Here is a 24,281-nt window from a genome sequence, read left to right on the forward strand (position 1 = left end):
GCAATGGCTCCATCAACCTCTCAAAGATATCGCTTAGCGTGCTGTATCCCGCGTTCATGAGATTCGTTGTTTTCGCTATTGGGCACCATGCCGACTAAATCGTATGAAACGCTTGGGCGGACTGGAGTTCTTTGGAGTGCGGTTGCTATTGAGCGTCTTATGTGTGGGACCTTGGCCTTTGTTATTGAGCTTGAAGCCAGGTGGGAATGAATGAGATGTATCGTTGACGTGATGGCTGCAAATCTTCCCTCAACAATGATAGTGCAGTAGCTTTTGGTCTTCCTTCCCATCCTTCACTTTTACCAAATACGGACAAGCATATGCCTCGACGTTCCGCACTCCTTTCAAGCAACGAAAGCTAAGGGGCATGTTAGGTATTATACCATATTGTGGGGTTGTGAAACAAAAAGAGGAATAATGAAAACGTCGATAACTTCTTTCTAGCCAATTGAAAGCAGCTCAAGTGCGGCTCAGTTGCCTATGCGGAAAGCACCAGTTGACGTCTCGATTCAAACACGGAACGTACTGGATGATGCTCCCATTCTAGGGTGGTACGGCTTATTCTCCAAGGGATACCAGATAAACACACTGAAAATCCAAAACGTTAACACCATCTTTCCTCTGGTTCGCGCCACTTGACCCCAAGGATCTCAAAAATTCTTCTCTCATCTCTGCCCTCAACCAATTGTCCCTCTGTGACCTTCACCCTGCCACGTCCCCTCATAACCTCCTTGTACAAACCCCTCTGGTTCAACCGCATCCCCTTCTTTGATGCAAGGAGACGCATACTCCGGTTGAAGATATCGTTCCCAGTAAAGTAGATCAATGCGGCGCCGTACTCGGTTTCGGGGACAAGCAGAAAATCTACTCTGCGCCATATCGGACGTGGAGTGCTTGATGAAGCTGACTTGGCAGATCTCCTGGTTATCATCTTGTCGCTTGTGGGTCCGTCTGCCCGTGGCAGCACACAGCAGCCGAGCCACTTACTGCCTGGTCCATCCTTCCCTTTCCGGTCCGCATGTAGAGCCGATAAAGTAGCGACCACACAGCCCTTGTCCGTCAGGACCTTGAGCAGCCGCTCAAAGAAAGGAACCAAGTCGGCTGACGAGGTAGTGTTTTTCTTGGTAATGATGAAATCCACATCCCTCGAGCTCTCCGCTCCACGCCGATAACTACCCCCAATGAGCAACTCGACAGCTGGATCAATTTGTGCTGCCTCTTTCTTGATGTAGTCGCCAATGGCAGTTACCTCTCTTCTCGGAATGCGCGTGTTCAGGTCTTCGTAGTGGTCGACACCAATCCGTTGATTGTGCGTCAAATTTGCTTTCTGCTTCAAGTCATCCAACGTCCTGAAGCCCTGAGAAATCCACTTATTGGCACGGCCATTTCCAACATCGTAAATCTTGAGGAACGTTGCAAGAACATGGTCCAGTGGCGAGGCTTGGGCGTACTCAAGGCGCCGAAGCGAATCAGTTGTGACAATTTCTTCGATCTTTTCAGCCAGTCTCTTCCCAATGCTGGGGAGATGGTATGCTTCATCTGCCGTGGTAATTCTAGTATTCTGACGCTTGAGAGTAGCAATTGCTTTACGGTAGGCAGTAGTGCGCCATTGATCAGAAACTCGGCTGTAGTAGTCGCACATTGATTGGAGAACCTCGATTGTCCTGGCATTGGGGTTTTGGGCTTCAGCGGCTTTGTCCTTAGTCCCACCCTTGTTACAGGCAAACCGATCTTCAGATGCGATTTGTTTCTGGGTGGGTCGACGTGTTCGTTGTGAGCGGCGCTGTTGGGTGCGTTCATGTGGAGAGCCCTCCTCTATTTCGGATTCAGATATGATCTCCTCCTGGCAGGAGATGACTGACTGAGCATCATCCTCTAGAGGACCATCCAAGGGAAGGTCTTTGTACTGTTGTAGGAGTTCAATACATCCCGAAAGCTCGTCTTTCGGGTCATCTTCCGGAGAATCGTCTTGATGATGAGGTGATATTTTTTGTAGGCTACTTGTTAAGCGAGGACCACCAGAAAGTAGGCTTGGGATGATGGGTGGCCTCGGTTCTGGTATGTAATCATCATCCGCCACATCTTCAACTATTTGCTCCTCAGCCACAGGTTTAGCGCCCTTCTCTTGTACGTCAATGGACTCAGCCAAAGGGACTGATTCCTCGCTTTGTGACTGAGTTTTATCTTGCGAACTAGGGACCTGCTTTCTCCTTTTTGCTGTCGAGACCTTGACCTGTAGCGACCGGTTGGAGATTTGGGATGGTGCATGGGTATCTGTTGCCTGCGCAATTAGTGTCGGTGAAGCTGGATGAGGTCGACCTGGGATGTGATAGCGAGCCTGGTCCGCGTTGAGGATTGTGCGGAACTGAATACAGTCTATGGGATAATCTTCGTTAACAATGACTGGAGCAGATGTTGTAGGGGTAGCTTCCAGAACACTCTGAATATCATGATAGGCCAGACGCTTATCGACAATGACATGAGTAGCTTTTTCCAGAGAGCGAACCCACTTGGCCCCATATTGCTGGGCTCTGGCAATGCGCAGTCGTCGGGCAGGGGCAACGTTGTCGTTGGGAATGTAGAAGAACATGAGAGTGCGGAATATCTGGTCTGCTTCCGGTACAGCGTTTGCCTCGGCTTGGCGTTTTCGCTTCCTCGTTGAAGATGTGCCTGACGGAGATTGTTGATGATGAGGTGATGAAACCAATCTTGTAGTTGACGGTATGGGCAACGTCGCACTTCTCTGCAGCAACGGGGGAACCGGCCGAGCAGAGCTTGTGCTTGGTTGTGGTGTTTCTGTTACGACAAGGGAAGTATCTGAGACACTGGGTGTGTCTGTTGTGTTCTTGAGGGCAGTTTTTCGGAGATCCCGCGCTCCTGGAGTGGCTTTGATGATGTCGACCCGCGATGATGTTTTGGAGAGTGGAGTCGAAAGTGTTGCTGCCGGCGGCTGTGTCTGAGGAATTGTCGGGATATTTGGGTTTGACTTAGGCTTTGGCTTCGCCTTGGAACTGAAGAAGGCCTTGCTTCTTGCGCGATGTTCTTGTTCCTGGGTGTCGAATTTCTCATCATCACTGATGGTCTCACTGAGGGCGTCCAGCACCTCGAAGAAGGCGACCTTTTCTGCGAGTGTTTGGAAGCTCATCTTGATCGGTCAATTGCGGCAGAGCTTTGTTCCGCTGTGAAACAATTCAAGTTCAGTTGTAACTGAAGCCGCTCAAAATTATGGCGGATAATGTCGGTTGATTATGTCGTCGCTTCCAGGTTTTGGCGTCCCTTCCTCTTTGTCCGACTGTGACCTGAGCAGACGGCTGCGGTTGCCTGAATTGGTTGATGGAACCAACCGACTCGTCCGAACTCGGACCTTGTCAACACAAAGATGGAAGGTACGTCCGTAGTGTTGACGTCGCTCCGTAAGGTAGAGGTACCTCTACCTAGGTAACTCCGCGCAGTGTCGAGCAGCAGCAATGATTGCATATGCCCTGGAGAGACTGGAGATACTGCCCCTCAAGTGAAGTTGTGCATTACTGTCATCCAGTCGGGCAGGGACGGGATTTTGTTTGGATCGCGCTGACCCCTTGTAGCCGATGTGGAGAAGAAAGTTCTTTGGCCAGGAAACAGGCGCGAAAGTCGAGCGATAGCACGTGGTGGCGCCCGGTCCCCGCTACATGCTAGTTTCTTGGCTTTTCAGGGGCACGGTGGAGAACTACTGAATATGTACTTGACAGCTGCCAAATGGGTTGTGGACAGTGGCGGTCTGTTTCAACCTCCAATTCGCTGGCCGGGCAGTCGTCACAGCTTCCTCCTTCCCCCTTTTCGTTACAGTTTGGTACACAACGAACAACCTGGAAGACGGGAAACTCACAACTGAAATCGTCAACTCCCGTCCCGACCGACTGAATCCGAGTCAGGCCCTGTCCGCTCCCTTGCTTCAAGTCCACTTTGCTTTCCTCACACCACAGTTGACCCTGCAGAATAATTCCCACCTGGCGACAGCACGCTGCCCGTCATTTCTGTCCATTGTCTAGCGACCCCATCTTCATCACTACTCACCACGCAGTCCACGCTAGCGTACTTTTTTTGCTGCTACAGTAATTCGAGAACATCCTCAACGTTTGGAGGTCAATTGCCTTGGACCGTTCTGAGTTGTACATCGCTACCTACTCTGTTCCGGCTTCTTCGCAACTCCAGTCCGACATCTCATCGCTCCTTGTTGCATTCAGGCACCATCACGTCCTGTCTACCTACTACAACGTCCAAGTTCACTTCCCGTATAAGTCGGTATCATGTCGAACCTCTTTTCTGGAATGTAGGTACCCGTTCTTTCTCACGCCTCTCTCTCATCTCACATGCTTGTCACTTCAGGTTCTCTCAACAACTGGCCTAGTGGGCTTTACTTGTGAGAGGCTGCAATCAAATGGTCATCGGTCATTTATGTTTCTCTGGTTTCTCCGGATCCATCTGTCTCGGTTCTGCTTTCTCACATTGCCAGCCATCACATGTCATTATTATAGAGTGATGGGTATGACGGTTTTGGTCTTGAGCTAGGTTCCTTTCAGAGTCACCCAGACACAACGGCCGCGCAGCACGCACAGTACATATACCATCACGAGCAATATTACTGCCGTTACGTTTCAACCTTCTTTGTCCTTCATCATCCTCCAATATCCGGTCCTGAATACAAACATGTCTTGGGTTTGTCGACAGATGCTGACCCAACCAGAAATGCCCGCCTGAGAGGCACGGCAAACAAAACCACGTCAAACAAAACCCCCCCAATCACCCGCCACCGACGATGTTCACCATCATCATATGCCCTCACCCAGCAACAACTCCATCTCCAGCCAGAGCTCAGCCAACCTGTCCTCCAAGCTACCGCCACTTCCTGCCTCACCCTCACTATCTCAGTCAATCGGTATGATGGGCACTGGTGAAGAGGCCCTCAACGCCTATCATCTTCCCAGGCCACTGCCACTGTGGCTGAACCCGACGGCCGCGAAGCACATCGTCAAGGGCAACTTTATGACACTCAGCGCTAGGCCCAAGACGGTGGAGCAGGGCGAGTGGATTGCTCATCAAGGTAATTCATGATCCTTGTCTGTGACTGTTACACGTTATCGTGTCCACTGACATCATCATGTAGTGGTTGAGCATTACCGCAACTTGTGGAACTTTGTCAGAGTTGTATACGAAAAGGAAGAGGATGGAAAGTCGATTTGCAACTCCATTACCTGCCCCAGGATGTCCGCTGGAACGTAAGAACGGAAACCCCCAATGCCCATGTCGAAGCACCTCAAGGATCTGTTTTAACAGAAATGGGCACAGGAACCACTCGTACACGTGGCTAAACAGCCGCTTTGAGCCCATTGAGCTCCCAGCATATGAGTACATTACTCTGATGCAGCGGTGGATTTCGGGCAAGATTGACGATACCAAGATGTTCCCCACCGAGGCGTCGGGGGTTTCGTTTGCGCATAACCCTCAGATTACCACAACGGCACTTTTGACGGGTCCTGACGACTGGATCGGCAAGCGCAGCGGATTCCCCAAGGAGTTTTTCAACATTTGCCAGACCATCTTCCTCCAGATGTTCCGCGTCTACGCTCACCTTTACTGGGCCCACTTTACGGAGCCCTTCTACCATTTGAACTTGGAGAAGCAACTCAACAGCTGTTTCAGCCATTTTGTGCTGACAGCGACCGCCCTCGATATGCTCAAGCCGGCCGAGCTTGAGCCAATGCAGCCTTTGATTGATCTCTGGGCCGCCAATGGTACCTTTCCACCGGAATCGAAGGCTTATGAGTACGCCAACTTGAAGGTTGGCACTCGCCTGATGCAGATGGCAGGCCTGGCTTAATTACAGGAGCATGAAGAAAACAAGGGGATGTTATGGGGAAAAACAGAGCATATCATGATGAGGCTTGTCAACATGTGGAGTATCCTGATCTATCTCGGTTATGTTGGGTTACTCTAGAGGATAGATAATGGCCATGTGTACATTGAACGGGAGTTAGATGTGGCAGGCCAGAAAAGCGATGGATGAGGAGACTAATACCAAGACGAAAAGTATCACTATATATATCTGGGCGTTTGCTGAAGGAAAATGGCTTGTCCTTACTGGGATGCTGACTCGAGAGGGCAAGGGGCAGTTAGATCTCTTAGTCGCTTGAGTGTTCGAAAGAAGGTTGAGAAGTGATGGCTCATTTATCATGGATCTGAATGGCGTTGAAAGGGAAATGCCAGATCTCTACAATACAACACCCTTCAAGATATCCAAACCCACGTTGGGGTTACACCTGATGTCAGATACATCAATGGGAGCACGGGCTAGACCTAGCGCCAAAGTGGCAAGCACCAGGGGAGGGGGCCAGTGAGGTGGAGTGCTCCAAAAAGGGTCCAAAAGGGCCCATCAGCGGCCCAGACTGCCAAGACCGAGCTAGGCACGCCAGATCCAAAAGGGGACAAGCCTGGAGATGGGACGGCGTCGCGGGGGGCAAGAGATCGGATAATGCGATAAAGCGGTTTCAGTTGTAGTCCCCATGTTCGGGGGGCCCGGCGCGCAGACTGTACTAGTGTACTAGGTACATAGTAGGTTGTGCCAGGCGTGCCTGTCAGTGCCTGCGCGGATGTCGGACAGCCCTGTACCTACGCGTGTAAGTGAGGTGTCGGGCCCGTGTGGGTGACGACTCGGGCGGGTACTCTTGCGGGCAGGCGGGAAAGCCCCCCAGGACCCCACCCCACCCAGGAACTGCCTCCCTCTCCATCTCTGGAGCCCAGCACAACCCAAGTTGAAGTGGGGTATGGATCTGATTTGGCAACCCAATCTCTGACGGGGCCAGGCAAAAAGTTGAGGCAAGGAAAGGCCATGCTGGACCCGTCTGGGCAATTGCCATTGCGGCACACGAAGAAAACTTCACAAGCATCAGGCTCCCCTTCGAACCTGCCTCTCCATCCTCCTTCCCACTTTTTATCTCCATCGCTGAGCTGCCCTGCAAATTTTCCAGCTTTACATTTTCCTCTTCTTTGATTCCTTTTGGTTTCTTTACACCAATTCATCTTTTATTCTTGTCTGTTTTCCCATACACAAACAGCACCAACAGCAGCATCAACAACAGTCAAGATGGCGGCCAACGATCAGATGGACATTGAGGTTGCCGAGCAGAAGCTCAAGAGCATGGATCACGCCGAGCAGCACTACTTCAACAGGTACGAACATGACCGTCTCGTCTCTTCTCGTTGTTGTTATATGGTGGTAGAGACAGATCAAAGCTAACATGACTTCGTTCTCTAGCTATAACCACCATGGTGAGACACCTCCATCCGCTTATCGCGGGGTCCACGGACTGCGCGCTTCCTAGTTGGCCTCGTGGCCGTTCATAGTCTGACTGTTGCTAACCTGGACCTGTTGCGCGACAAAGGCATCCACGAGGAAATGTTGAAGGACGAGGTCAGAACCAAGTCATACATGCACTCTATCGTCCAGAACAAGCATCTCTTTAAGGACAAGATCGTTCTCGATGTCGGTTGCGGTACTGGTATCCTCTCCATGTACGTCCCCACTCCCTGCATCACGCAAACCTGCAGCTCTGGCGGTCCTGGAATGCGCCGAGCACTGCAATCCAAAAACGGTGGAACAGCCTGCTAACCGTCTTCTCTTCTCACAGGTTTGCCGCTAAGGCCGGCGCCAAGCACGTTATTGGTGTTGACATGTCCACCATCATCTTCAAGGCTCGTGAGATTGTCAAGGTCAACGGTCTCTCCGACAAGATCACCCTGATCCAGGGCAAGATGGAGGAGATCGAGCTTCCCTTCCCCAAGGTTGACATCATCATCTCTGAGTGGATGGGTTATTTCCTCCTCTACGAGTCCATGTTGGACACTGTCCTCTACGCCCGTGACCGTTACCTGGCTCCCGGCGGTCTTATCTTCCCCGACAAGGCTACCATCTTCATTGCTGGTATCGAGGACGGTGACTACAAGGATGAGAAGATTGGCTGTATGTTTCCTGCCCCTGGTTTTTTTGCTTTCGATTTTGTGAAGAACTTCCTACTGACACCGGTTTACCAGTCTGGGACAACGTCTACGGATTCGATTACAGCCCTCTTAAGGAGACTGCTCTCTCCGAGCCTCTTGTCGACACTGTTGACGTTAAGACCGTCGTCACTGACCCCGTCAACATCTTGACTCTCGACCTTTACACTTGCACCACTGCCGACCTGGCTTTCAAGACCAACTTCGAGCTCGTCGCCAGACGCGATGACTTCATCCACGCCCTTGTCGCCTGGTTCGACATTGACTTCACTGCCTGCCACAAGCCCATCCGCTTCTCGACCGGTCCCCACACCCAGTACACCCACTGGAAGCAGACCGTCTTCTACCTCAAGGACGTCCTCACCGTCCAGCAGGGCGAGAAGGTTCAGTGCTCGCTCCACAACCGCCCCAACCAGAAGAACAAGCGTGATCTTGATATCACCGTCGATTACAAGTTCGAGAACCAAGACCCCACGAGGCAGGCTGAGGGCAGGTGCTTGTACAAGATGTGCTAGTATTTTATTTGATTGCAGATCTGCCGGACAAAAGTGTCGAATCGACGAGTCAAATGGACGATGCGAGCTGAAAAGCCGCCCCTTGTCCATGAGATGGTCGAAGAGATGTGGTTGAGCTCACAGTATTCACGAACGAAGCTTTTGGGGGTATTGGGAATTGCACGGCGTCTTAAAAGAGAAGGGGTTGCTTTTTAACCTGGGTTTTGTGTTTTTCATATATTTTGCTTTTTACGAACTCACTAGCGGGACCAGGGGTTTTCTTAGATATCCAGCAGCGGAAAGGAAGCGCGCGCGGAAGAAAGAAGAGACATACATATAAGGGAACTCTCTTACTCTGTAATACACAGAGAAAACATGAGTCAATGCTTGATTAAAGCACGAAATCACAACGCGATACGTTCGGCCCGCAGGGTTGGGTGCGTGATTGCAAAAGCATCCGGAAGATAACATCAACGGAATGCTCATAACTGATCACAATGAGATATCATGAGATAGTGATGCTGAATACTTGATGCGATACCCAACGGAGAAAGAGTTGAGTACGAGTTGTATAGTTTGTTAATTTGTTGAAAATGGAGAAATCTCGACCTATACCACAACAAGGCATGATTTTCTGATGTTCCCGTCAGACGAAGTTGAATTGAACACCCGCACTTTAATCAACCGACCAAAGTCGAAATGAACTTTGCTGAGGTTGGTGGTAGTAAGCGCCAATCAAACAACGCATAGCCGGACGTTGAATCATCTTTGTTCGAGCTTGGTGGTTACTAAACCACCAATTCAGGCGTTCAGCGACGGAGAAAATTAAGCAAATCAAAAACACGCTGTAGCTTCATTTGGCCCCCCCATCTTCCACTACTATCTCCGACCCCCCAACCCGCCATAACTATTACTATCATCTTCTCGCCGAAAACACCACGCTCAACGTTATCGAACGGCTAAGTGAGTTATGAAGCACGACTCGCACTGCCACCATCGTAGGGCGGAGGTGTTTACAAAGTTGTGTTGTGAAATCGTAATTGGTAGTGTTTTTGAGGGAGAGGCCTTGTTGTTCGTTATTATCTGTATATAGACTAGTACCCGCTACCTAGAATAGATGATACAGCCTAGGTAGTCTAATATGTCAATCGGCTATATATCGTTTATTCTTTAAAAAAGAAGAGATAATGGAGGCTACTAATCTAGGTAGGTAGGTAGGCAAATTACTGTGATTACCCTACATACCTAGTCCGAGGTTAGGTACATTAGTACGGTTTTTGCCAATGAAGTTTTTTGATTGATGCTTTCTGCTTAGTAGGTACCTTTTGTTTGTTTGCCAGGCGGGGATGAATTATAATAGGTACCTCCAAGGTGGTGGTAACTACCTACCTAGGTAGGTAGGTATCGATGTTGTCCTGCACTGCACTGTACTGCACGAGCGAAGCTAAGCTAAGCTAAGCTAAGCTAAGCTAAGCTCACTCACTTCTGCAGCAGTTGCGTACGTACCTACATACCTAGACGGAGGTAAGTAAACAAGCAAGCAGGTTCGGAGGTTCCGAGGTTACTAGGTACGGTTGCTGTTTGACTTTAAGTAAGTAAGTAAGTGAGTAAGTAAGTAAGTAAGTAAGTAAGTAAGTAAGTAACTAACTAACTAACTAACTAACTAGTCTAGCAAGAAGCAAGAAGCAAGAAAATAGTACAGCAAAAGTAGTGGGTATATCTGGAGGGTGATGGTCGACAGAAGAAAAAAAAATGCAAAAGAAGAGGAGGAGGAGGAAAAAAAAGAAAGAAAAGAAAGAAGACCCTAAGGTTGCAAGAACTTTTGAAATTTGAAATCTAGAAAAATCATCCCATCCCGTCGTCGTCGTACCTTTCTGTGCTATATGAAGAAAAAAAAAAAAAAAAAAAAAAAAAGAGAAAAGAGAAAGAAATGGAATCCCACGGGCCGACCAAAAGATCTGCTTCAGATCCTGTATATATCCATATAACGACGCCATACCACGCCATGCTATCAACACCAACTTTTTGCCTTTTCCCTTGATGCTTTCTTTTCCTTTTTTTTCTTTTCTTGTATATGGTTTCCCCCAAACCAGTCCAGTCCAAGGCATAATACCAACAAACCAACCACCCAACACAACCCAACACCAATATAACAAAGCAACATCATGAAAGCAAAGAACTATAGCCCATCAAACCCACCTTTAACCTCCCCATCAAAAAAGAAGCCTACCGACCTCCCCCACGACCCCGAGCAGGTCCCCGTCCATACCGATACGGATCCCTTGGATCAAAGTGCTTGCCCATGAACATGGGTTGAAACGGGGGTTCCGACCTCGCCAGGCCATCCCACTCGGGTTCGCGCTCGGGAACGACGTCTACAGGAGGCGTATTGGGGAACGTCTCTTCCGGACCGGCGTACAGTGGAGCCAAGATGGGTCGCCTTGCTGTTGTTGTTGTTGTTGTGTTTCTGTCGTCGGTAGGTGGCTTGAGACAATTTGCGCCTTCGTCGAAGCTTGCGATGAGGATGGAATCGGTTGGTGAGTGGGCTACGGTGGTGGATGATGATGATGATGAAGAGGAGGAGTCCTAGTCCGTCTTTTTCATCGTGTTGGTTTTTATGTTGGGGTTGGGATTAAAGGTAGGGAGGGTTGGTTCAGAAAACGGGTGGTATTGGTACTGGTCTTGGTCGTCGTCGACGTAAGTGCGGTTGTCGTCATCGGAGGAGGGTGAGGAGGATAAGTATCTGTTGTTGAATGCTGGGTCCCAGTGGGAGTCTTCGGCCACAACGCCTAGGCCGTTGCGAGGGCGCGGACGCCAGAGGGAATTACGTCCTTCAGTTGGGACAGTCGCACTCCGACGGGTTCTGGTGCGCAAGGGTGGATATTTGTTAGGGACCTTATGATCGTGACCGTCTTCATCAATGTGGTCGGATACTCTCTCGGACAACCGACGATTAGAATTATATGTGCGACCAGAATCTTGAGTGCCGCGGCTGGAAGTACTAGAAGTATCATTATGCTGAGAAGAAGATCTAGTCATAGACGACGACGACGACGACGACGGAGTAGCGAGCGACGCATTAGGTTGAGGATGGACATTATCATCATTAAGAGGCGTCTGCCCGGGAATCGTCCGCAGAAACTCGCGCCTCGACCGCTCCTCCGCGCGTTGTTCCATCTCCCGCCGCTCATAAAACTCCTTGGCTGTTTCATAGCGTCCATTCATGGCTTCTTTTCGCCTTTTAAGAAATGCATCAAGATCTTGCCCGCTCCGATTAACCCACAAACGCCGTATATGATACTCCGCAAAATCATCACTATCTGAATTCGAACTAAAATCACACCTGCTCTACTGGCTGTTTCCGCCGAATCGCTCAATAATCTGCGCAACCTGCTTGGCGAGCTCAATGGCCTCACTGTTGGTGGCGGCCTCGGCGTACACACGGCAGGCGTTCTCGGTACCACTGGCGCGGGCAAAGGCACGGGCATCCTTGTACTTTTTGACGGCGGCATCGATCTGCTCCTGGGCACCTTCGGGGTGGGACAGGCGACGCTCGGCATCAGTGGTCTGGAAGAGATCCTTGTTGCCGACGACAACGCGGACGAGCCTGTTGGGAAGATCGTTGTAGGTCATGGCCCAGTCACGGAGGGACCAGTTCTTGTGCGCCAGGATGACCTCAACGAGGAGCATGTCGGAGATGGCGTCACCGACGGTCTGGTTGATCAGGTCGCTGAGGGCGGCGAGGGTGGTGAGAGCATCTTGCTGGGCGGGGGACTGCGGCTCGGTGGTCTTGAAGGCTCTCAGAGCATCAGGAGAGAAGAGAACGGTGCCGTGGCCGTTGGCCTCAAAGTAGACACCGATATCGAAGCTCTGGGCGACGTGGTGGAGGTGCTTGACGCCAGTGGGAGTGCACATGACGGGCAGCTTAAGGTGGGAACGGATGTAGTTGGTGCTAGCACCGTTGGCATAGGCGGTCTGGACAACACCAATGCGGAGCTCATCCTTGAGACCGGCGCTCTCGACAAGGTCACCGATGAAGGAGGCAGCAAGAGAGGAGATGCGGTCACCGTCGAGCATGAAGAAGCCGGTATCGGGATCGATCCAGTAGTAGATTAAGCGGTCGGCATCGCCATCGAGAGAGCAGGACCTTACGCCGGGCTGGGGCGCGGGCTTGGGGGGAGCGCGTTGCTTGGTCTTGACGAAATCGGCACCGGACTAGGAGAAGGAAGACAGAAGTTAGGTTTAATCATCAACAAAGCAGAATGCGAAATTGAGCTACTTACCTCGAGGTTGAGGACCTCGGGACGCAGAACGTCGTCATTGACGATCTTGACCTCAAAATTGACCTTGTCCTGGGGAACGTGCTTGAGGAACTCGGCGAGCTTGGGGCCTCCGACACCGTTGGCGCAATCGACAATCAAGGGGCCGTTGATTCTCCTGCCCTTCAAGGCGCGAACGAAGGCATCGGCCATCTTCTTGTAGTATCCGACTTCGCTGACTTCGCCGTAGGAGGTGGGGGTGCCTTCAGTGTTGGTAGCGCGGACCAAGTAGTGCAGCTGAGGGGTAGTCAAAATCTTATAGTCGACCTGCTCTGTCTCGGTAGCTTCCAAGGCGGCGGCAAGGGCGGCGACAAGAGTGTGGCCGGATGGCCTCGTGTCGCGTCCATAGATGACCTTGGCGGGAGCACTCAGGTCGATCTTGAGGTCGGTCGCAAGCTGGTTGTAGTATTGGACAAGGTCCTCCGGGGTAGGAGCGTTGACGAGGTTGGTCGCAAGATGCTCCCAGTCCTGCTCGAGCATCTCGCCCATGGGGTCAACGATCTTGACACCATTGTCGACGGCGGGGTTGTGACTAGCGGTGATCATGACACCGATGGTCTGGGAGTTGAGCTTGCGGCTGCGCAGAGACGCCAGCAAGCCGACGCGGAAGGTGACGCCGTCGAGCAGGTCAGCCTTCATGCGGAACCCCGCAGTGCCATACTTGTATAGCTGCCCCTGCTCCAAGGGAACAATGGCATGCTTCTGGGCAGCAGCCAGGATGCGTTCGTCGTGATGCGCCATGGGAGGAAATTCGGAGGGGGGGGTATATTGATTGTCTTGTGTTCTACTCAGCTGGTCCTGCGGTTTGAAGTTGGATCAGGAGAATGGAGAAGCGCAGATGGAAGGGGAGAAGGAGGAGGAGGAGGAGGGGGTGGGATATGAAGGGCGGTCGGAGGAAGGCTGCGTGAGGAAGCCAGCCAGATGTGGTAGTATACTATGCCCCTGTGGAAGAAGACAGAAAGGGGGGTTGGTCCGTCACAAGTAGAATAGATTGATACGATGGGGTGCACGATGGAGATCGATTGGATCGTCTTTGCTTGGATTTTGCCGGCTGGCAACGTGCACGAATCCACACGCAGTCCACATTCAGTGTAAAGTGCAGCAACAATAACAACAAACAAACGCATGAGCTGGTTTCAGGATGCTCTCTCTCCATTCCCTCCAGCTTCTTTCCATTCGTACCTGATGTGTTGTATGGATCTGGCAGGTTCCACAGATCCACTGAGCTGTAACTAAGTAGGCACTTATTCTGAGAGACTTCTTGAACGTAGCCAGCCAGGCCCGTGACGGCAACAATTGTATTGACAAGTTCCAAAGGGTTCCAACGTGAGTGAGAAACAAAGACTGATCAATGCAGCCTCGTGCAAGACAAAAGGGGACCCGACTCCCCCAAAGTGGGACTGCCCTGGCTGCTAACAGAAAGAATGGGGATGAACTGAACTCAACTCAACTCAACATTCCCGCGAGGGGAGCTCCCGTCTTCCACTTCGGAGCTTTCTGCGGTCTTGGGGTTGGGGGGGGGGGGCACCGCACCGTTGAGGTGAGCTGATGAGGGGCTGCAAGGTGACGGATGGGGAAATAGTGGGAGCCGCTAGTGCAAATCACCCCGAGCATTAGGATCCACTTGCACGTCATGCCCAGCCCGCGGTTTGCTATCTCTAGCGCACCTCAGCCCTCGAAAATTGTTAGTGCATGTTAGCGTCCCCTGGATGGTCCACCTTCTACCGGCCGTTTGCCGCCGTTGGGTTGCTCGGTCGACTCTCTTTTCTTTTCTTTCCCCGAAACCAATTTACACGACAAACGCGCAGTCCGTCTCCGAGACGCGTCTCACCGGGCAGCAACCTTGACTGTTGCTTATACTTTTGACAACGACAGCCTTGGACCCGGTGGTCGATGATGACTTGCTAAAGTTGTTTGGCTTGCCTTTGGAACCTTTTTGGAATTCTGCTTTTCTCGCACATTCCTGCCATTATCTTCCTGTTATTCCACTACAACGAACATTGTGTTTCTTTGTTCTTGGTTTCTTGGGATTCATCTTGGAAGGGTTGATTATAAAACATCTTTCTTTTCCTGTTTCCATCTGCTGTAATCGCTTCATCATCATGGCTGGCGATACTGGTGCTAACCCGCTGTTTCTCGGTTGGGTCAAGGAGTGGTGGGATACCGCCCGTGAACACAACACCAAAGGCGCCCCCACCTACAAGAAGGCATACAACTCACTCAAAGCATGTCCATTGACTTTCCAACATCCTTCGGAACTCCAGGTACTCAACGGGTTTGGCCCCACAATCAGTCAAAGACTTACAGACAGGCTTAAACAATATTGCGAGGAAAATGGCCTCCCCATGCCCAAACATCCCAAGAGGAAGCGAACGTTGGAGTTAGAATCAGCTCTTGCGGCAGCGGGTGCCGTACAAGATGAACAACCACCACCTCCCAAGAGAGCCAGGACAGCCCGACCTTATGTTCCGAAGCTGAACAGCGGCGCATATGCTCTGCTCATGGCTCTTTCAGAACTTGGACCCAAAGAGTTCATGGACAAGACCACGCTTATCGCCAAAGCCCAACCTTATTCTGAACACTCCTTCACCGTTCCTACCATGGCAAACAAATCGTATACGGCTTGGGATTCCATGAAGACGCTCGAACAAAAAGAACTGGTCTGGTTACGTGGTCTGCCTTCCAAAAGATATTCGTTGACAGATGAAGGCTGGGAAGTGGTCAAGCGGATGAAGGAAGCACAGAACCTCGTGGATGGAGTGGCTGGGAGCGCTAATACGTCAAGGAACGCCATTGCTAGTGGCAGCGGTACTTCCAATCCCAATCGCAGTGAGAACGTCAACCCTAATCGTCAAGACAGCGGAGTCAAGCGGGAAAGTCGATACACGCCTCTTGACTTGAAGCCGTTTGTTACGACTACAGCAACCCCGGAACGACCACTGCAGCCAAAACCTCACACGGCAAATTCAGAATATAGTATCATCATCGATAGTGACGACGAAGACCCCAAGTATGATGAAGAGGACCGGAAACCCATTATCCGAGACACGACAAACCGCGACTACATCGACTTGGTAGCAGACGGCGATTCTGTGCCTGACGAGTCCAACTTGCCCCATTTTACCCCCATCAGACTAGCCCCCGGCTCCTTCACAGTCGAACTAGTCCTCGACACCCGCGAAGTCCAAGCCAAGAACAACCGGGACCACATCCAGGAAGAGCTCTCCAAACTCGGCGTTCGACCCGTCATGCGGAGTCTCGAGCTCGGCGACGTCCTCTGGATAGCCAAGTGCAAGCAACCGGGCTGGCTTAACAGGCTAGGCGCCGAAGGTGACGAGGTCGTCCTGGATTACATTGTCGAGCGCAAACGCCTGGATGATCTTATTGGGAGCATCAAGGACGGGCGCTTCCGCGAGCAAAAGTACCGGTTGAAGCGATCGGGCATGAAGAATGTTGTCTACATTATCGAGAACTACAACATCGACATGGATATCCGACGCCAGTACCAGGACGCAATGGACACGGCCATGGCGTCGATCCAGGTCGTCAACGGTTATTTCCTGAAGAAGACAGACACGATTGCCGAGTCGATCCGGTACTTGGCGGCGGTGACGTATATGCTCAAGGAGATATACGAGAGCAAGCCGCTGTTTGTCATTCCAACTCAGGTCCTGACGGCCAAGAATTACTTGCCGCTGGTGAAGCATTTGCGGGAGAAAGAGCCGTCCAGGGGGTACTATATCAGTTATCCGGCATTTGCATCGCTGGTTTCCAAGTCGGAGATGATGACGCTGAAGGATGTGTTTATCAAGATGTTGATGTGTATCAGGAGGCTGTCGGGAGAAAAGGCGATTGAGATTCAAAAGGTGTGGAAGACGCCGTATCAGCTGGTCAAGGCGTTCGAGGCTTGCGGGAGTGACGAGAATGGGAAAAAGAAGCAGAAGGTTTTGGTGATGAGTATGCTTTCGCACCTTGTGGATCGGAGGAATGTAGATAAGGGACTGAGTGAGAGGATTGCGGATGTTTGGGGTTTTCTGTGAGAAGAGGCCAAGGAGCCTTGTTTGAATAATTGTCTTGTATAGCAAAAGTCCTGGACACGAGCTTATGTCTAGTACATGTCACGAATGGTATCATACTCATCTCAATTTTTGGTTTTTCCCCTTCCTTATTGAAACCGCTGTCATTCGTATCCACCCTCACTTTCGGTCACCTCAAGAAAACCCCTGCTTCACAATTCCCTCAACAACCTTCTCCAACAACCCCCTCCCCTTCTTCTTTTCTTCCCCCTGGCCCTGTTCCCCAGCACTGCCAGACCCCAACAACCCCTCCAAATACCCCCTCAAACTCTTCTCCACATACTTGGCCGTCATATCCACCTCCACATTCACCGTCTCGCCCACTTTTTTTCCTGCCACCACCACCCGTTCCTGCGTGTACGCAATCAACATCACCTCCCACCACTCCTCCTCATCATTCACCGCCGTCACCGTCAAACTCGTTCCATCCAGCGCAATAAACCCCTTGTACACCACATACCGCAACACCTCCTTGTTTTTAGGTCTGAACCGGAACGTCAACGCCTCCCCATCGGGCGTGATCTTGATGATCTCCGCTACCGTGTCGACGTGGCCCTGAACAAAGTGGCCGCCCATGCGGGTGTCGGCGCGCACGGCCCTCTCCAGGTTCACGCGCGATCCGGAACGGAGGGAGCCGAGGTTGGTGAGCCGGAGCGTCTCGGGGGCGATGCCGACGGTGAAGGAGGCCGAGGGGGTCAGGGTGAAGGAGGTGACGGTGAGGCAGACGCCGTTGACGGCGATGGAGTCGCCTAGGTGGCAGTCGGAGAGCAGACCAGAAGAAGAAGAGGAGGAAGAAGAAGAGGGGAGGAGGGTGATGGTGAGGGTTGTGCCGTTTTTGGAAAGGGGGTCGTTGGGGGTGTAGGTTGTCACCTCTGTTTTGATATCGAAGGAGTTAGTGAGGGTGTTCAATGATGATGATGATGATGATGATGATGATGATGCTGATGATGACGATGGGTGGGAAAACGGGGTGAAAAAGGGGGGAGGGCAAAAAGGGGAGAAGGGGAGAACGGACCTCCGATTTCTTCGACTATGCCGGTGAACATGTTGGTGGTTATTTAGAAGGGTACGATGATTTGGAAGTTGTTTTTGGAGTGAGATTCGCTCGTTGCTTGCGAGATATTAGAAGAGAGTTGAGTTTATTAAGGTAAGTCGGAGGTTGTTGTTGGTGGTGATAACTGATGAGTGAGAATGCGCCGTGTCCCCCGTTTTCCGCGGGGTTCCAGTATCGATGACAGATGCTGAGTGATGTGACGGACCCCCCCGCCGCGCGGATGGACCGGCCTCGGCACTGCTAGGTACCTCTAGCGGCTAATAGTGGGGCTTGCTGTGCCGGGTTATTGCAACTTGCGCCGGAGCCGAGGCCGGAGGGAGTGATGATGGCTACGGGGGTATGAGATATTATAAGTTGTTGTTTGTTTATAGATCATTATCCAAACTACCTAGTATCAGACCTCTTCACACAACAAGCAACATGCTTCCTTAACAACTGGCCAAGCGTGTTCTTTTGTTCTTCTGGTTAGGGTTATGCATGGCAGGATGTCTAGGGTTGTGTAGGGACGAACTGATACCCAGAAATTCCATTGACGACCCTGACATTTTCCAGTAACAACAATCTTCTCCAAAGCAGAAGCAGCGAACCTTCATCACTCCTCAAGGGAGCAGACGCAGAGTGTTCACATGTGGCTACTACGTATCATTCTGAACTATGATTCCGGTCTGAACAGCCACGCCGGTCGTCTCCAATATACGAGCTTTGACACAGATCAGCCGTCCCGGGGGGGGGGGGGGGGGGGGGGGGGGGGGACAGCGACTTGGGTCCCCTTGGAACTAAGCTTTCGTTTTGTCTCTGCCCATCTCCCCACAACAACACATTGATCTGCATTTCAAACGTTAGTCCGAGTCTCAGCAAGGATCTTGGTTGCACGGCGACCAATATCATCTGCTGGTGTTGTTAAACTAAGCAAGCCCGTCAGGAACCGGGCAACCACCGGGTATAAATCCATGTGCGGGGGAGGATACCCGTTGCCTGGGGCCAGAGTCAGACCCTCAGATGAGATCGTCAGGGTGTTAAGAGTTTCCAAGTATGGAACTTCGACGTCACTCTTGTCTGTGCCCTTTCTTTCGTTTGTTCAAATCTCCCTCGTTTGTTTACTTTTACTTCACTTCCATCAAAGCCTCCGGCTGGTTCTGTACTTAGGGAAATTATCCCCCCCCTGATTCCTCCGTTCACATTCCCACGTTTTCTTACCGCTACCGGGCAATAACCAACCAACCATCATGCTCCTCCAACCCATCACCAACCCCAGTAAATGTACCCGCTACATTGTTGTTCTCCTCAGCATATGGGCCTTCATCTACCTCTTCTCACCCTTCAACCTCCGCCTCGACAAAAACAACCACGGCCACGACGACGCGGAAGCAAACAAGGGCAGCTCCCTCAGCCAGCACGATATCTGCCGCCCCTACGGTTGGAAACCCTACCAACCCCGCCAACCCTCGGACCCTCCCCGCAAGATATACGATTTAGTTCTCGTCACCACGGAACTCGACCTGCTCGAAGTCCGTTTAAACACCACCTGGGACGCCGTCGACTACTACGTTCTGGTCGAGAGTGCCAAGACGTTTACAGGGCAGAATAAGCCTCTGCTGCTTCAACATGCACTCGACTCCTCCTCGCGGTTCGACAGCTACAAATCCAAGATCATCTACCACGAAGTTGAACACCCCGAGGATTCCAACCCCCCGCCTTCTCCCGCGACGAGAAGAGCATCTGTGTCCGCATCTGGATCGGGATCGGGATCGGTACCATCATCACCATGGGAAGATTTCCACCTAAACGCCATGTTCGATCAAGTCTTTCCTTCTCTCGCAGCTGATGAAACTGAACCCCCCACCAACCCCAGTTTGAACTCATCATTATCATCATCATCATCATCAATACCTTCCCCCCGCAGCCCCCAACAAAACGACATCCTCCTCCTCTCCCTCGCCTCCGAAATCCCCCGCCCACAAACTCTTGGTCTTTTGAAAGAATGTACCTTCCCAGCCCGCCTTACCCTCTCGTCCAAAATGCACTACTACTCCTTCCAATTCGTCCGTCGACCTTCTTGGTTCTCTCGCACGCACGAGTACGGTCCGGGGTACGTAGATCAAGAGTCCAAAAAAGTGGAGTGGGGACATCCGCAGGCTACGGTCTACAAGGGGGTACATGTAGGAGGCAAGACGGTGATGAAGATGAGCGATTTGCGGTATGGATTATCTACTTCTGGTTCTGGTGTTGATGTTTTCACTGGTAGTAGTAGTGAAAGTAAAAGTAAAAGTAAAAGTAAAAGTCAAAAGTGGTGGTGGTGGTGGTGGACGACAGCAAAAGAGTGGATGTTGGACAAGGGGGGTGAAAATTTCTGGTTGGGGTTACTAGCCAAGTGGTGGTTGTGGTTATGGGATGATGGAAGACAAGGACAACAAGAACAACAAACGTTGCAAAACGCCAGCTGGACATGTCAGTTTTGTTTTCCTACCTTGTCGGAATTTCTCCTGATGAACGACGAGGTAGATGGGATAGATCGTCGTCGTCGCCATCGCCTTGGCGCCGGTGGTCCTTTCGGTGAAATTGATGAAATGGAAAGAGACAGGATAGTCCGATACGTGCGAGAGGGAAAAGATCTCTGGGCTGATATCCACGAGCGGCAAGGTGAAAGGAAAAAGTGGGTATTTGAAGACGTGGTTAACAACACGGACGTTCCGAGTTTCTTGTTGGAGTCGCCAGAAGGAAAAGAGGGCGGGAGGTTAAGGTTCTTGATGGAGAGGGGAGGGAGGAGTGGTGGGTTTAGGGATTACCATGAGGTGTCGAGGGTGGGGGTGAAGGATAGGGGGGGAAGGGAAGAAGCTCAGGAGAAGGTGATGGGGAAGTAGGGGTAGTTGAAATGCTGTTTGGATATGGAAAGGGGTTAATTGGTACAAGTAGAAAGATGACGACGGGATGAAAGGTCAAAACTGATGCTATGGGTTGTTTTGGGATGATGGATGTGGGTAACGATTGGTACAGTCTCGATAATTGTGTTGATGATACGGTAAACGAACTAATTGACCTGGAGAGAATAAAGATTACGGCTGGCATGAGGATTTTATCAGGATGGTGTCTGCGTGAAGGATGGTATCTCTCAGGCACGGATTTCAGGTTTTGGGATTGGCGTCACGGTCTTCGGTCGGGCTACATATAACTCCATGGTTCTCCTTTGTTTTCAAATCTTGTATGCACAAGCTGCTCACTGCTTTGAGCGTCAACTTGATTGTTTCCTTCTAATGGTGTGAAAGGCACTGCTGTTCAAAAAGACACCGGATAAGGTTGTCTCTCAGGGGGGTCGTATTGGTGCTGCGGAAGGGCTATCACCTTGAAATTTCACGGTCGATTGGATGACGGTCGCTTTGAATTAGTCAATCCCCTTCTCATTGCCACCACCATCCCATCCCCTTTCCATGCACGATTCATCAATGTTGCCTATATGGAGATGAGAACGAACTGGCAATTCAGGCTTGACTCGTCTATTCCCAAACGAAGGGGAAGTAGCGAACTAGCACACCCCATACCTATGAATACCTACCTGTAGCCAAGTGACACACTGCTGCTCCAGCAAACTAACCACTGGCTCTCTCATCACACAAAGCAGCCCTTGCCTATCACAAGAGAGAAGTATGTGATGTAAGCGAAAATTAGACAATAGTATATAATATAGCCCTTCTGGATATTTATCCCGTATTCCTCCTCCTCCTCTTCCTCCTTCTCCTCCTCCTCCGAGGACGATGACGACGACAAGACTCGGAACTATCCATCCAATGTGGTGAAATTAACCCTGGCAATTGTGGAAATTTTGCCCGTCCTCGCTCAGTTCCTTTCCTGATCCAGGTGGATCAGACCTCTCTCAAACTGCCCTCTCCTTGAGGAAAAAAATAAGGATTGAATCCTATTGTAGCCCTGAGTGAATCTGCGTGCAATGGGTATCGGCTTTGAGATGTGAAAGTTATAATTAGGTTGTTAATGTTATTGTTGTTGTTGGGTACATGGATATCCTTGGGTATCGTCAGAATCGGAGTCGTCGAATTCCCTTGCTGTTCAGTGTACGGTGTCGTCATTCTGTTTGTGTGTCTCATGCCTCATTCTCATTTTTTTCCATGCTCGTATACTTTCGTTTATTCCAATCACAATCGGTACTGATCGTTTCGTCGTGACTTCCACCCATTCCGTGACTTAGAGAAGAGCAAAAGCAACGGCAATACCGGCACCGAGACCGATCTGGGCAGAGCGGCCGGCGCCACCAGTTGCGGCGGGAGGTTTGGCACTAGTCGACGAGGCACCGGGCATCTCAGACGCGATGGGGTAACCTTCGGAGAGGGTGGGGTAAGCCGAGGCGATGCCAGATGGGATCACGGATCCGATTGTTGTTGGGCAAGGAACGATGCTGCTCACAGTGCCTTTAGGAGGCACGACAGTACCAGAGACGGTATGAGGATAGTTGGCGGGGATAGCACAGGCGCAGACTAGATATAGACTGTTAGCACCTTGTTATAATTCACATGTGAAAGCAGACATGAACACTCAGACGGTTCACTCACCCTCGGCAGCACCATCGATCACGGGCTGGAACTGAGACGTCTCGCAAGAATCGGCAACACAGGACTCGATAGCGGCGAAGAAGGCAGCTTGCTTTTCACATTGGCAGGCAAAGTCGAAGCCATCACAGCCGATAGACGGAGCGTTGTCGATGAAGCATGTCTGGGCACAATTAGGGATGGCCTTGACAGCAACGGCCATGCAGCCGGAGACCTTGGCGTTCACTCCGGCAACGAAGAGGGCCCCAGCCACAGGAATCATTGAGAACTTCATAGTGAACAGTTAGCGAGCGACTGTGGTCGAACCTCTGTGTGAAGTAATATGATCCGTTGGAGGGTGCTAAGAAAAAGGACGCATGAGTGAAAGAACAAGGTGAAGGACGGGGAGAACCAGAGTAAAAGCTGGAGAGCTCGGCAAGCTAGGACCAGCTGGTTTCCAGAGGGCTGGGGAGGAAGCTCAAAATGAGCTCGACCCAAGCAGCTTGCAATAATCTTATGCATCAAGGTAGGATGGAGACAACTCTGCCCGCTGCCATGGGTAACGAAGTTCGCCGAGGTGGGGAACTGGGAGACTATCATGACCCGGAATTGGGTAACGTTCCGGGCATGCTTGAGGAGTACCTTGCACGAGCAGGGTCTTTCAGCAGAGTTGCCTATAAACCAGCTCAAGTTCAGTCTCCAACTTTGGAGGTTCAACCCCTCGTATCCCACCCGCCGCAGCCCGATATAACGCAAAGCAGTGCAAGAACCGGCTTCTGAACCAGCTGCGTCTCGTGGATGCGTTTCCGTCCTTGCAGGGCTGATGTTGCTCGAGATACTTGCGGTTGAACAAAACTGAAGGAGCCTGGACGTGGCAAGAAGAGGTGGAAAAAAGGGCCAGGGCAGTAAGTGGGATAATCGACACCAAGGTGACCATCTCGGTGGATATTTGGGCAGGTCCCTTGTAAAAGGTCATGTTATATCCCAACGAAAGCTGGGTTTCTCCGCCCCGTCTCTCGGTCTGCCTACTCCTCTGGGAATGGCGACGGTGGGGGATTTGCTCGGGGAGAGAATCTTCTGGGCAGGAGAGGTGAAGATCGTGCCCTCCATAGCGTAGTATTCCTGAGCAGGAAGCATGCGGGTGAACATTGCATTGCAATTTCGCAAATTTGGAACTGTCAACCTATCAGCATCCAGCCTTTACACCAAGCGAACAGCTGTCGCAGTTCACGTTGAAGGATGATACACTACCTCCGGGAGTTCCCGTCATGGCATCGTGTTCGCAGCCAGCAAGCTACCTCTCGACGAATGCGTTTCTTGATGCCGCTTTTTAAGCGACTCAAGAGTCGAGATCACTTTTGCAGGCTAGACATTGAACTCGGATAGAATGCAACCCCAGATCGACGCATCCCATACCTGGTTCTGCCTAGCTGATAGCCATTCAAGAAAATGGGTGGGTTGCGCAACCACGCAGTCGTCCCCCGCAGTTGCATGTGGACCGCAAACCTTTCTGTTCCTGAGGTTCCTGAGCCACAGCAACGACGACGACCGCGATTGGCTGATTGCCGCCTCGCCGAGGCAAAGGTCAGCTTGCGAGGGGTCATTTCTCTTTTGGCATATGATCCGGTGCTGTCCTCAGTCTTCGTAGAATTCGTTGACCTTTACACCACCTAGTTCACCCAGACCCGGTTGACAGTCACTGGCCCGAATTGACTTCAGAAGCGGAGATATCATCGATGGACTCCACGGTTTCGGCAGACGGGGTTGCCCGG

General features: G+C 51.3%; 9 protein-coding genes across 9 annotated transcripts; 4 read left to right on the forward strand and 5 right to left on the reverse strand.

Moving 5' to 3' along the window:
- Positions 1–525: 525 nt before the first annotated feature.
- Positions 526–3,372, reverse strand: NCU07461 (DNA polymerase POL4). The gene has a single exon (XM_958819.3). The coding sequence runs from the start codon at positions 3,143–3,145 to the stop codon at positions 605–607; it is 2,541 nt and encodes an 846-aa protein (XP_963912.3). The 5' UTR covers positions 3,146–3,372; the 3' UTR covers positions 526–604.
- A 388-nt stretch (positions 3,373–3,760) lies between these two features.
- On the forward strand, positions 3,761–6,278 carry mob-2b (protein kinase activator). Its single transcript, XM_958818.2, has 4 exons — positions 3,761–4,309; positions 4,724–5,080; positions 5,144–5,255; positions 5,326–6,278. Exons 2-4 carry the CDS (start codon positions 4,813–4,815, stop codon positions 5,855–5,857), a joined length of 912 nt encoding a protein of 303 aa, XP_963911.2. The 5' UTR covers positions 3,761–4,309; positions 4,724–4,812; the 3' UTR covers positions 5,858–6,278.
- A 578-nt stretch (positions 6,279–6,856) lies between these two features.
- On the forward strand, positions 6,857–9,143 carry prm-1 (protein arginine N-methyltransferase-1). Its single transcript, XM_958817.3, has 5 exons — positions 6,857–7,206; positions 7,292–7,305; positions 7,419–7,548; positions 7,665–7,996; positions 8,068–9,143. The coding sequence occupies exons 1-5, from the start codon at positions 7,121–7,123 to the stop codon at positions 8,544–8,546; spliced, it is 1,041 nt and encodes a 346-aa protein (XP_963910.1). The 5' UTR covers positions 6,857–7,120; the 3' UTR covers positions 8,547–9,143.
- A 1,005-nt stretch (positions 9,144–10,148) lies between these two features.
- Positions 10,149–11,564, reverse strand: NCU16316 (hypothetical protein; the record flags this gene model as incomplete). The annotated part of the gene is made up of 2 exons (XM_011395029.1): positions 10,149–11,111; positions 11,223–11,564. 2 exons carry the CDS (start codon positions 11,562–11,564, stop codon positions 10,752–10,754), a joined length of 702 nt encoding a protein of 233 aa, XP_011393331.1. The 3' UTR covers positions 10,149–10,751.
- A 36-nt stretch (positions 11,565–11,600) lies between these two features.
- On the reverse strand, positions 11,601–13,691 carry NCU07458 (N-acetylglucosamine-phosphate mutase). The gene is made up of 2 exons (XM_958816.3): positions 12,809–13,691; positions 11,601–12,740 (listed from the first exon to the last, which is right to left on the reverse strand). The coding sequence occupies exons 1-2, from the start codon at positions 13,583–13,585 to the stop codon at positions 11,874–11,876; spliced, it is 1,644 nt and encodes a 547-aa protein (XP_963909.2). The 5' UTR covers positions 13,586–13,691; the 3' UTR covers positions 11,601–11,873.
- Positions 13,692–14,618: 927 nt separating this feature from the next.
- On the forward strand, positions 14,619–17,002 carry NCU07457 (crossover junction endonuclease mus-81). The gene has a single exon (XM_958815.2). The coding sequence runs from the start codon at positions 14,947–14,949 to the stop codon at positions 16,882–16,884; it is 1,938 nt and encodes a 645-aa protein (XP_963908.1). The 5' UTR covers positions 14,619–14,946; the 3' UTR covers positions 16,885–17,002.
- Positions 16,084–18,294, reverse strand: rib-5 (riboflavin-5). Its single transcript, XM_958814.2, has 2 exons — positions 17,936–18,294; positions 16,084–17,792 (listed from the first exon to the last, which is right to left on the reverse strand). Exons 1-2 carry the CDS (start codon positions 17,964–17,966, stop codon positions 17,056–17,058), a joined length of 768 nt encoding a protein of 255 aa, XP_963907.1. The 5' UTR covers positions 17,967–18,294; the 3' UTR covers positions 16,084–17,055.
- Positions 18,295–18,980: 686 nt separating this feature from the next.
- On the forward strand, positions 18,981–20,835 carry NCU07455 (hypothetical protein; the record flags this gene model as incomplete). Its single annotated transcript, XM_959549.2, has 1 exon — positions 18,981–20,835. Exon 1 carries the CDS (start codon positions 19,201–19,203, stop codon positions 20,833–20,835), a length of 1,635 nt encoding a protein of 544 aa, XP_964642.2. The 5' UTR covers positions 18,981–19,200.
- A 789-nt stretch (positions 20,836–21,624) lies between these two features.
- Positions 21,625–24,028, reverse strand: NCU07454 (MAC1 interacting protein 1). The gene is made up of 3 exons (XM_959548.2): positions 23,761–24,028; positions 22,534–23,684; positions 21,625–22,458 (listed from the first exon to the last, which is right to left on the reverse strand). Exons 2-3 carry the CDS (start codon positions 22,802–22,804, stop codon positions 22,169–22,171), a joined length of 561 nt encoding a protein of 186 aa, XP_964641.1. The 5' UTR covers positions 22,805–23,684; positions 23,761–24,028; the 3' UTR covers positions 21,625–22,168.
- Positions 24,029–24,281: the final 253 nt, after the last annotated feature.

This window comes from Neurospora crassa, linkage group I (genome assembly GCF_000182925.2).
Source record: "Neurospora crassa OR74A linkage group I, whole genome shotgun sequence".
Lineage (NCBI taxonomy): Eukaryota > Fungi > Ascomycota > Sordariomycetes > Sordariales > Sordariaceae > Neurospora > Neurospora crassa.

Bases quoted from the DNA above. Each gene is read 5' to 3' on its own strand.
- NCU07461 (XM_958819.3), bottom strand. From the start codon at position 3,145: ATGAGCTTCCAAACACTCGCAGAAAAGGTCGCCTTCTTCGAGGTGCTG.
- mob-2b (XM_958818.2), top strand. From the start codon at position 4,813: ATGCCCTCACCCAGCAACAACTCCATCTCCAGCCAGAGCTCAGCCAAC. The intron at 5,081-5,143 runs GTAATTCATGAT...ATCATCATGTAG, and splicing joins CGAGTGGATTGCTCATCAAG to TGGTTGAGCATTACCGCAAC. The intron at 5,256-5,325 runs GTAAGAACGGAA...AAATGGGCACAG, and splicing joins CCCAGGATGTCCGCTGGAAC to GAACCACTCGTACACGTGGC.
- prm-1 (XM_958817.3), top strand. From the start codon at position 7,121: ATGGCGGCCAACGATCAGATGGACATTGAGGTTGCCGAGCAGAAGCTC. The intron at 7,549-7,664 runs GTACGTCCCCAC...CTCTTCTCACAG, and splicing joins GGTACTGGTATCCTCTCCAT to GTTTGCCGCTAAGGCCGGCG. The intron at 7,997-8,067 runs GTATGTTTCCTG...CCGGTTTACCAG, and splicing joins CAAGGATGAGAAGATTGGCT to TCTGGGACAACGTCTACGGA.
- NCU07458 (XM_958816.3), bottom strand. From the start codon at position 13,585: ATGGCGCATCACGACGAACGCATCCTGGCTGCTGCCCAGAAGCATGCC. The intron at 12,741-12,808 runs GTAAGTAGCTCA...TCCTTCTCCTAG, and splicing joins CCGAGGTCCTCAACCTCGAG to TCCGGTGCCGATTTCGTCAA.
- NCU07457 (XM_958815.2), top strand. From the start codon at position 14,947: ATGGCTGGCGATACTGGTGCTAACCCGCTGTTTCTCGGTTGGGTCAAG.
- rib-5 (XM_958814.2), bottom strand. From the start codon at position 17,966: ATGTTCACCGGCATAGTCGAAGAAATCGGAG. The intron at 17,793-17,935 runs GTCCGTTCTCCC...ATATCAAAACAG, and splicing joins CATAGTCGAAGAAATCGGAG to AGGTGACAACCTACACCCCC.
- NCU07454 (XM_959548.2), bottom strand. From the start codon at position 22,804: ATGAAGTTCTCAATGATTCCTGTGGCTGGGGCCCTCTTCGTTGCCGGA. The intron at 22,459-22,533 runs GTGAGTGAACCG...GTCTATATCTAG, and splicing joins GATCGATGGTGCTGCCGAGG to TCTGCGCCTGTGCTATCCCC.